General features: G+C 35.4%; 2 protein-coding genes across 2 annotated transcripts in view; one reads left to right on the top strand and one right to left on the bottom strand.

Moving 5' to 3' along the window:
- Sema1a (semaphorin 1a) overlaps window positions 1-12007 on the top strand; it is a 427795-nt gene that overhangs the window by 201551 nt on the left and 214237 nt on the right. The window lies entirely within an intron of this gene.
- On the bottom strand, window positions 1476-4218 carry LOC106619527 (larval serum protein 1 gamma chain). The gene is given in 3 exon segments (XM_014237649.3): window positions 1476-3717; window positions 3985-4006; window positions 4008-4218. Coding segments are annotated over 3 exon segments (2298 nt in total). The 5' UTR covers window positions 4187-4218; the 3' UTR covers window positions 1476-1620.

Here is a 12007-nt window from a genome sequence, read left to right as displayed (position 1 = left end):
TATCGCCTTCGAAATAAACTCCTCAACTCAATGGACTCATCGCACATTCCCCGAAGTAGATTTGTCAGTTACAAAAAGTTGGAAAAAGTAACAGAGAGCTAAATCTAACAAATACGGTGGCTAAACGATGATTCAAATGAGCGATGACCACAATCTCAGTCCCAATCATGCTAGAATGTGACGGCGCATTATCGCGGTGAAAGATCCATGCTTTTCACGTAGATCCCCAAAACGACCAAGTAGTATTCTTTATTGACTGTTTAACCCTGTGGAACAAATTTATGTTGGATCACACCACGGTAATCAAAGAAAACGATAAACATCCCTTTGATTTTTGATCGACTTTGATGTGGTTTTTCCAGTTTTGGAGCATTTGTGGAACACCATTCGTCTTTTCCGACCGAGAACTCAAAAATTAATTCTGATATCACGGCGGATTGAAATAAAACATTTTACACTTCAAGAGCTATGGAAATAAGGCCACAACTGTGGATCTAAAAATCGATAATGAATGTATAGAATCTTTAGGGTGGTACTCTATTGGAATTAATTTTTTTGGGACACCAGTTCGGTAATCAAGTTAGTATCTGTTTCAATGTGTCGCGAAATTCTGTAGCGATTCAAGAGCATATAACAACGAATACCTAAAAAACCATTCGTGATGTAAAGCCCAAATAGTCATCAAAGTATTTTAAACATCTGGAAGCTCCAACACAGTTAAGCATTGAATCAATTTCAAAAGCGTTGAATTGTATAAGAACATTAGCTATTTCATCACTATTTGGTTATACCATTTTATAAGAGTTATACCAGTTATCTGTTCGATTCGCTATTGCTCAAAGTTTAGCGAATCACGGTATCCGAAATATATAAAATAGCAATAAAGTTATGCACTGACGATAGAGTATGCGGATACCTCATTATTGTGCTATCACCCCTCTTACTCCTTTATCTGTATTTTATTATGCCGAAATGTGAAGCTGATTTCAGTTTATTAATCGATTCGCTACATAGCTGGCAGCAGAAAAATCGCTAAAAATATATTTTAACACTATTTGATTATACCAGTCTATGAGACTTATGCCAGTTGTTTGTTCGATTCGTTATTCTTCAAGGTTTGGCAAACCACGGTATCAAAAATATCTGAAACAGCTACCACACTAATATGTGCGACTTAAACCAGTTGGTTGTTCGATTCGCTTCAAAATTTTTTGAATCAAAATTAGTGAAAAAGTAGTGGAAATATTGTAAAACTAACTAACTTTTTACTATCAAATAAGGCATACTTTCAAAAAAAAGTACTCGGCTCTAATATTTTTTTGTCGATCGTAGAAAAATATTTGCAGTTGTCCAAATGATCGTAAGAAGAATTTACATCGACTCTTTTGAGTGAATTGTATTTATAAAGTTTTGAAAGTAGCAGTCCATCCAGTTATATAGTAGTCCTTCTTTATATGATAATAACAATTTTAAGGAGAGTTTGATAAAGTATATTTGTAAAAACTTTAAAGAACAATTTTTTTAATACAAAATATATTATTAAAAATATTAACTAAAAAAAATTGCCTATATTTTAGCAGTGCTTTGTGAACTTCCTACATGTTTTTTTCACACTAATATTTATTTCGTATAATCAAAGTTGCCGAAATTGGCATAATTATGCTCCTGATACTTCTCCAACGTATCCTCGTGGTACACCTTGACGTTCCTTATAAACATATTCGGCACAAAGAACTCAACTTCATCGATCGGACGATCGAAAGGATAGTTCAGTGGCTTATTATCAATATAGCGATTACCGGAACCGATGCCACCAGCGAACGAAGTGTAATCGTAACTAGGGAAGTGCTCATGTGCACCATTATATGGTGCCACAAAAACGAACAGCTGCATTGGGAAGCCCTTCGCCCAACCTTGTGGCAATAGCAAACGATCAGGGAAGCCATTATGAGGTTGGGTGGCATTTAAAGCGAATTGCTGTTTACCCTCATAAGCGAGCATCACCGACTTGTAGAGCGCGGTGTAAGAGCTGCGCTCCCCAATAGTCCAATAGAAGTCGCGTGAGCTGCGTTCAATTGTATTCTTGCCGGCGGCGAGCTGATAGATGAACTCATCAATTTCAATGAAATTCTCACGATTTTGTGGCAAAGATAAGACGCGTCTATTTGAGTCAAACTTGGGACCAAGGAAGGCGCGTATCACAACATTTTGCGGCTTATCAGCCATGATGGTGTAATCCATGGTGAATGGTTTGTGATTGAGACGCTGCTGACGGGCCAACAACATTTTATTCCAAACATATTGACCATCGACAAACATCATTTTGTCATTCAGTAAAGTGCTCACATCAAAATCGCTGTAATCGAAATAGGTCAACAGCTCACTCACTTGTAAATCCATTACACTAACACCGGGCAACAACAAATCGGTTTTCTTGTAAGCCGGTAGCAACGAGCTAAATTTATACAACACCTGATAGAAGCGCTTATAGTAACTGTAAGTGAACGGATCACGGAACATGGTTTCGTAATTAACGAAAATATGCGGTGACACATGCAAAGCATCGGGATCAGCGCCAGCAAAATACGTATGCGAGAGCACACGCCAATAGATTTGGTAGTGCGAATCGAATAAATCAGCATTACCTTCCATCAGATTCGCCATAACCTCAATTGACTCGGGCATGCGCAAATCAACTACAGTGCCGTTGCTAGTGGTGAAGTGACCCTGCTCGAGCAGTTGGGTCACACGTCGGTAGTAGAACATGAATCTGTTGAATTGATCGAAATTCGTATAACGTTTATGATCGTAATCGTTCTGCCTAAAACCGAATGCGATGCCGTTATAACTATTCAATTGTGGCTGATAGCCCTCCTCGTAAATGCTACCCGAAGAGTATTCGGGTATTTCGCCGAGCTCTTGCGTTAAACGCTCCCAATAGTAACGCGCCAACATCGTTTGCATATTATGCGCCCAGTATTCGCCGCGTCGCTCCGACGCAAAGTCATATTGGCTGCTGTTCAAAAAGTAAGCATAATCCATATGCGCGTAGTACCAATATGCGTTCCACTCAACATCCTCTGTGAAATAGGACAATTTCGACTGTTCATTAAACCACTCGATATTGCGTGTATAATCTGTGGGCATAAAGTAGATGTGTGTATCCTTAAGAATATCCATGTTAACCGATGGCATGCCAGTTAGCACCTGCGTGCTATCTACCGCATACCAATGCTCAGCCAAACCCATCATCTTCCACCATTGCCATGTTTTCCAATCTTTGGTATAAATCTGCGCATATGTGCTATACGCTGCCTTATTATCCTGATACAGGTAGTCCTTGTACTCCTTCTCATACATAATCTGCTTGGTCCACACTTCATAATCGAATTTTTGCGCTTCGTAGACCAATTTACTGGTGAAAAAGTGTTGTGGCAATATTTCGTAGATGCTTGGCAACATTAGACCCTCGCTGTCGTCACGATGTATGATCGCCAAGTTGAGCGCATACACGAACATGCCTTCGCTGACGTGCACACGCGCCCAGCTGGCAATACGCATGAACGTCTCAAAATCCTTGGCGTAATAGAAGTGATTGAAGAGTCCCCACGCTTGCATTATGTGTGATTTCACCAAAGTGCCAAAGAATTCACCACGTGGTAGTATGTAGCCTGCCTTGTAGGTGCCCACGAATTTCTCCATGTAGTAGTCATATTGCTAATGGTAAATATTAATACAATTAATATTCCAATTTAGAGTATAAAAGTAAAAAATAAAAAATATAAAGCGTCTAGTGAACTCGCACTGCAAGCAGCTTCTGATCCAACTGACATTCGTACTAAATAAAACGTTCTCTAGTTTCTGGTCTCTATTTATACATATTTCTGATGACCCTACGCTGACTACTGCTATCGATAAGGGCGCCCACAAAATCCTCCAGCTCACCCGACTTTTTAAAGCACACCCACTTTTCAAACAACTCACCATATAGTCCGCTTTCTCGAAATTTTAGATATTCTTCGAACAACAGTGGATTTTCAATGCGGTGCACTATTTCGAGCAGAAATTTTTGTTTCTCCAAGAAAGCCTTATCGGCATATTTCATCTGCTGCGGTGGCTCCAAAATTTGTCCAGCGACGAGCGTGCAGCCCACAACGCTGACGAAGCAAGCTAAGGCACAACGCATTTCGTCGGCCTTTCTCGAAATTACTATTCAATCCTAAGCGCTTTACAGTGGCTTTTATAGCGTTCTAAAGTAGCATATTTTATAGATTCGCATAATTATTGCACTAAAAATATTTTCACAAAATTATAGAAGTATGTTCGTTGCCATTAACCCACGTTTGACCCCAGCGCTTATGCGACGGCAGTTTCGCACGCAGCATAATATAAAGTGATAAGCCGAAGTGAATTATGGTAGAGAATGTGCCTATTCTTGTTATTTTATCAACAGCTAGTTCAAGGTTGAACTAAAACCATATTAAAATTGTGTAGCTTGATAAGGACTTGCATAAGTAGCGCTCACTTTTACCTGCTGAAGTTTAAAAATAACTTTAGTTCTCCATCTTTTATTGTGGTCTGAGTTAGGGCAGAGAAAGTGAATAAAACGAAGTGCAAATATATAATCAAATCGAATATTACTTATGTGAGATATTCTGCAGTGATGTTTATACAAAAAAATTTAAAACTTTCAATTAATTGCCGAGGTTAGGTCAAGTTGCTCTAAGTGCGCTCTCAATTGATAGAGTAAAAGCTGTACTCACAATATAATAAGAACTGTCATAAAAATATGCATATAAATAGGTTTAGATCTATTCGTAGTCTATTACTAAGCATTATAAATATTATATTATGGAGCTATTGCACTTAGTGTTATTACTCGCCTTATAATATGTTTGCTCGTCAAAAGTATAAATACACGATCTTTAACTGTTAGCTTTGCTCTCATTTCGTTGGTTTGGTACTATATTTGGACAAAAGAAAACTGTACACAATTTTCCCAAGACCTGAGATACCAAACCGTTTAAGATAATTGTGTATATATGGAGAGTGTTAAATCCTTTAGAAATTGTGTACATTTTTGTAAATTGTAATCCGTTTATTTCCAAACAGGTAGAAAATCAAACGAAATCGATTTTCGAGCTACAGTGGTCACCAGTTCAAAACCACATAGCTTTTAGAAAAACCAATTTGAAGTTTTACACACAATCAATAACGTTCGAGAGCGCACGAAAATATTTTACTAATTACACTGGTTCAAAAAATTTTTAATTTTTTATGTTACATGAAAACTTATATCAAATTTTTAATTTACTACGGCCACTAAACATTTATAAGTGATTTAAAAAAAAATTGCTAAAATTTATAAACTAATATTATTGCCTAGTATAGCAAAACTACTTATGTTGTTCGTGAATATTTTTCTTCTGGAATGTGTGAAATATCCTGATCTTACTTCTCGCCTTGCTTGACACTCACAGCATCCAAATTTGCAGATCAGATGAGAGTCCAGCATATGTTTTTTAAAAGACATATTATATTCCAAAACTTTACATGAATTTTTAAGTTATTTTATTAAGTCTTGGTGATTCTCAGATTTATGGTTTCCTAGAACATTTTGGACAACCTTTTCAAAGCATTTCCAAGCGAGTTTTTCCTGATTATTCAGTTTTTCTTCAAAGCTTTTAATCGCAATCAGTTGCCGTATTTGTGGACCTACAAATATTCCCTCTTTAATTTTCTACTCGTTGAGTGTGGAGAATTTCTATTTCAGATATAGATACATACATATCCACTGCCATCACTAGACTAATCGATTTGGTGGATTTGGCTCAGGCAGTTCGGCACTATGTAGGATGTGTGTAGAAGAAAACTTAACTGAAAAAGTTGCCTACATTTCGGCGTGAAGACTTTTTATTACGAAAGTGGGTAGCAGAAGCGCATTTTGGGCCACTTAGCATTTAGAAGCTTCTGAAAATTGTATATGTGATGCTCTGAATAACTTGCTTAAAATTTTTTATACAGCCAAAATTTAAAAAAACCGGAATAACATAATTATTTCGAAACACCTTTTTCAAAAAATTTTCATATTCGAACTTTACGATGAATTAACTAATTTAATTTCAAATCGGATTTTAACAAACAAGTTACGTGAATAAATAATAAATTTTAAGTAACTTTTTCGAAGTTACGGCCATTTAATTTTTCCAGCTATTTGTCAGTTATTAATCCAGAGCCATTAAAGTTACATATGTATATGCAACGTTTAAGCATCACTGTATTCCACCCTGTATATTTTGTCAGTGAACTGATTGTAGTGCGAATAAAATTGTATAAAATTTAAATAATATTAATTATATATATATTTTTTTTTTGAGCAACTAATTTGTATATATATAGTATGTATATGAAATCAATATAAAAAAATTCTATATATATTTACCTGCTCCACAATTCCTTCTTATGAATTGCTGACTCATAAAAGCACAACTTAGCCGACACTATAATCTTTATCGTCTGCGGAGGTTAAAATGTCTGATTTTATGTGCTGAATTGTTATTGTTTTTCGTACATGTTCCTTAAAACAATAATCCATAATATATTCATACAGTTATATACAAAATATTTTGACTCGTTTTTTTTGCGTGAATATATATGTATAGTATATAATAAAGATTTGCATCCAGATGTTTGATTCTGTTAAGTCAGTCACGGCTGGCAATTTCGGCTTTAATTAAATAAACAAACTTTCATATTAATTATAGTAATTATGAAATGTTCACTTGTTCAAAAATATCAACTTATAGTTGTCCATAAATATTTTCGAGAGTCTATATTGAAATAGAAGTGTTTAAGAAAAAATCTCAAAAAATATGTTGACCAATGACCAGAAAAATAATATTAAACATTATGTATTGAAGATCAAGACTGAGAATTATCGAAATTTTAATATTGAATCTGTTAAGAAACTCGTAAACATTAAAATCGGTAAAAAAATTTTCGAAAAATAAAAACTTCATTAAGGGATGCCCTATTTTAAATATATATATTTTTTTTCCATTTAAAAACTGAAATATTTTATTCAAACATTTTATTATTCCGAGGTAACATATTTGATAAAGGTTTTGTAAAATTTTCAAAGCAAAATATGCAAAACTTGGTAAATACTATGTTATTGCCTGCAGTCCCTCGGAAAAAAGGTGCTTCCGCGTTGACAGCAGCACAGAATTATCAAAAGTAAAAAGAAAAGCAATACGTATGTGAACTAAAACCATTAACTACGTATTGGACGGAGTAAAAACAAATAAAGTGAAAATTGTATTTTGACAGACGTTCACAAAAAACAAAAGTGCAAATTTTGGTGAAAATTTCTGGACGTTTTTTTGTTATAAATAATTGTAATTGAATTCAAGACCTTGTAAAGGATATTTTGAAGTCCTATGTAAAATTTCATTAAGATCGGTTGAGTATTTCGCGAAAAATCTTGACAACCGCCTTTGAAAACACAGTTTCAAGAAAAACGCATTTAAAGTTTTAAGTGACTATATACCTGACCTCGAGCGCGCAAATTTTCAAAGCTGTGCCTCAAAAATTATTACTGGGATCAACTTGAGAATGCAGGACAATATTCTAGAGATGATATAGAATTATATAAAACAATAAACATTGTTTTTTAGTTTTTTGAAACGTGAAACCCATGTTAACCCTTAAAAAAAACTTTAACTAGTTTCGTATACTTACCGAATTTTTATTAATATGCTCCAGGTGTGTTTTTAAGGAACCTAACTTTTTAAACCATTTGCACAAAAACCTTGTTGACATATAGAACAAGTATACTTTATTGCATATTCACTAGAAGAAACCCACAACTATGATAGTTGCTAGATCTCTGATAGATATATATATATATAGATCATACTTCATCTACTGTTATCTTTAAAAATTCATTCTTGTTGTATGACACTGCTTCAGAGCTGAAAGTAATTTGTTTAATATTTAATATCTTCTTTTGCGTTGATCGTAAAAAAAATGATAGAAAACACACAGTCTAAACCGAAAAAAGTAACGGTAAAAACTTGGTGTAATCTATATCACTATCATTCTTGAACATAATAATTCGTGTCGGCACGAACCCAACAGTACTTAAAATATCAACTTTCGTGGTTGATAAGAAACGCTTCACTTTACTATTACAGGCTTTACTTTGAGCAATTGCCAATACTTTTTCCATCATTTCGTAAAAGCTACTACAATTAGTAAAGGTATCTTTGTTAAAATTTATCAATGGATTTCTTGAAGTATTTGACTTAGCATCTTTGGATATAATTTTCTATTTTGTGGATATAATTTAAAAAAAATACCGACTCTTAACTACTTATAATAGCGGTGGTCGGCTGAGAAAAAATTCAGCCAGGTTCTCACAACCAAATATAGACTGAGGTAGACACGTGTTACTCTTCGGGGAGCTGTTCGAAATTAGTATTATGCTCTGGATGCCTTGATAAAACAACATGTTCGATTATATAGTCGCATTGGAGTTTATTATTTGAGGAGAGAGCCTGTTATTAAATTACTCCAATTGTACTTAAATATGAGATGAAGTTGAGCAAAAAACTTGCTTAAGTTTGAGTTGGAGTTGTTAGCTGATCGAAGTGTGTGTTTTTTAGGGAGCATGGATCCATATACAAGCTTATAATTTTAGTTTATTTTAAGCTCATTTCACTTGTCGACATTTTCTCTATTTAACTTGAATCAAAAATGCAATATCGCTTGAATTTGTTCATCCTACTTAGTTAATAATATATTTATAAAACTTCATTCACAAAACTACTCCCACTGACTTATTATTGCGTTGAGCAAATGTGCATTTGTTCCCCTTCAAATTTTATAACTCAGCGCGTGTCCGACAGCACTCGTGCGCAAATATGATGCAGAAAAATATAGAATAATAAAAAAAATTCTTAGAAAATATGTGTGTTTTTAGCGACTTACGCTTAAATTACTAGAAATATAGAGAAATATGAGAAATAAAAAACTCAAAACTCAATGAAATTAAGAAAGTTTCTCTGTCTTTGCGGAGCAGCGCAGCAAAAATCAGAAGTGTTTGGATTCGGCGCATGCAACATTTGTTGTTGGCATGCTTGCTTCGCAACGAATCACTGCAATCGCTGGCGAATGCCACATGCCCGCGCCTAATAACGGAATTCTATCACTGACAAACAGTGCTGGAACTGTTCTCTCACTTTTTATTCCTTTATCACTCTTTCTCTCTCTCTCTCTTTACTCTTTTTTTCTTTCGGTCCAGTAAATGGATTTCGCAGCACTTTTAAATTACATCGCTGCGATTTGTATTCTTGTAGTCAGCTGTTGGCGAAGCGCTGAGATTGATGGCATTAAAGTGAGAGCGAAATAAATAGGGAGGTTATGAGTTTTGACATAACCTCATATTTGTATTGGAAAGTAATGTAATACAATTTTATGTAGAGGATAGGCCTTATATTTATTGTTTTTGGAAGTTTTGCGCGTTACCATGCCCATTTTTTTTAGTTTTCGATGCGTTGCCCACACTAGTATACATTTCATGAATTTTAGTGGAGCTTTTAAGTTTTGATTAGGGAACTCTTGTTCCAATTTCGACTACTAACCTACTTGGCGCATTCAAATGTTGAACTTCAGAAGATTATCGCCTATTTTAAACTAGTTTTTGTTTCCAGGCGTATGCAGATCGACATTCCGAGATATATTCTTGTCAAATCTCTCTCTTACTCTGTCGTAATTATTGCTCGGTTCTATCATCTAGACATATCTGATGTGTTTTCGAAATTATGAGTGAAATCACGCCATTTCAGCGTGTTTGACGAAATTGTAATAATATAGAGTGAGCAGACGTGTCGAATATTCAAATAAATAATTTTCGGTCAAGACGATTTTCATATATTGTCTTTTATTAAAACTCTCTTTTTATGGTTTCAGCATATGTATAGATCGAATTTTCGAGATATATTCTTGCCAATTCGTCATTCTGGCTCGCTTTTGTCAGCTAGATATATCTGATATGTTTTTAAAATTGGACGGATCGAATTTTTTGAGCGTTTTCGAAAAAAAAAATCCAATATATAATGAATGTGCGTGCTCGATTTTACAAATAAATATCTGATATGTTTTTGAATTTGTGGGCGGGAACATACTTTTTTTAGAAAAATTTCAGTATGTATGAAAAAATGTTCAGTATGTATGAATGAAGTAACATACAATATGTATATAGGAAGTGGGCGTGGTGGAATTTCCTAATAAGTGATTTTTGGGACGAGCCGATTTCCAGAAACTATCTTTTTTGAAACACTCTCTTGTTTGAGCCTCAATTAGGTGACCACGACTCCAATTTGGAATACTAACTTACTTGGGGCGCAGGAAAAACTTTTTCAGAACTCTATCCCCTATTTGTTACACCCAAGTACTGAAAGATAAACGTTCCGAAAAAAATTCTTTCTTGCCCTCGATATTTTAATTCTGTTCTAACACCTACCTCCAAATAAACAGTTAACTGAGCAAGTCTACTTATCCAACTTTACATGCAACATGTTCTTCCCGCGTTTAAGAACCTCCGAAATGCCAACTAAACCATAAACATGCATACCTAGGTGCATATCTTTCGGCAGCGAGTTGCCTGCAACGCCGTCAGCGCAACTACGCGCAAGAAAGTTGGTTTCATTAAATTTAATTGCGTGTTGCATTTGCGTGCGCCATAACTTCCTTGACCAACACCATCAACAGTGCCGCAGTGAGCTTGCGTTGGCTGCGTGCTTCGAGTATCTCTACTTGTGGCACAGTTGGTGGCTATACTACTCTTGTTGTTGTTGTTGTTGCACTGGTTAGCTGTTGGCGCGCAAAGTTGCGGAATTAACGTTCGTTTGGTGGCAAGTTCGTTGTTGTCTTTGGCCGAGAAGTGCCGTTAGCCCGGTTGCGCTATTGTTATTTGTTGGTGGCAAACAATCAGCAGGTGCAGTCGCCAGTAAAATGCTGCGGTTTTTATTAGTTGCAAGTTATTGCAAGTAGCACGAAGCGAGTAGCAAGTTGATGTGTAAGTTTCTTGCGGCAATGTGCGCAGGGATGCAAAAAATTATGTTAATTTTCTTTAGGAAAAGTTGACGAATTTGATTTCGGGTTGTTTGTTCTACCGACGCTGCGCCACAAAGTTGCAATTATGCTTTGCAATTTCGCCAACGAAACTTGTTTATTGTTTCTGTTCAAATTTTTCGGTATATTTTTCACAATTTATTGACACTGGCAAATTTTGTGTGAGAAATAGAAGCATGGTCTGAAATATAGAGCAACATTTTTTATGATATTGCTCTTGAGCTGAATATTTATCTAGATTTTTGACTATTACCTACTTTCAGATTTTAGAAAGAAATAAACGATATCCTCTTTGTGCTCCACATTTGGGAGACTGCGGAGAAATACTTGTAATATAATTAAATTGAGGCTTCCACTGCTAGCTAAGGTCTATTGTGCCTCTTTCACACGGACTCGCAAAGACCCAGCCCTCCAAAAAATTCCAGGCTCCCACTGGGCACTATTTAGGTGATGTAATCCATACTCGAATATATAGATCCAAGAGTCTTCGTTCTGTGTCTACAGATATCTGTGCGGTCTAGAATTAAGAGCTCGGCGTTTCCGTTCGTAAAACTGGCAGTTTACATAAGAGAATATACCAATGTTGAACAGATGATTTTTGAGTCTGTCTAGTTTTCAGTGGTAGCCTTCTCCAAATATTCAGTCCTAAAACAGTTATGATTTCTTTGATTAAGAAACTGACTTAAAGTGTCCGAAAGTTCCTTATTTTAAGGGCTTTTCATAATCTTCATTACCTCCTTTCATGTTCCATAGAATAAGATTATTCTTCTTTGGTTGTCACCTAATTTCTGATCTAAGAAAACAACTTGAGTTCTTCATTTGAGATACAGCCATGTAGTTTGGAGAACCTTCTTATGTGGGTACTCGGTGC

This window comes from Bactrocera oleae, chromosome 3, assembly GCF_042242935.1.
Source record: "Bactrocera oleae isolate idBacOlea1 chromosome 3, idBacOlea1, whole genome shotgun sequence".
Lineage (NCBI taxonomy): Eukaryota > Metazoa > Arthropoda > Insecta > Diptera > Tephritidae > Bactrocera > Bactrocera oleae.
The sequence above is the reverse complement of the archived record's forward strand: the minus strand, read 5'-3'. Positions and strand labels throughout refer to the sequence as shown.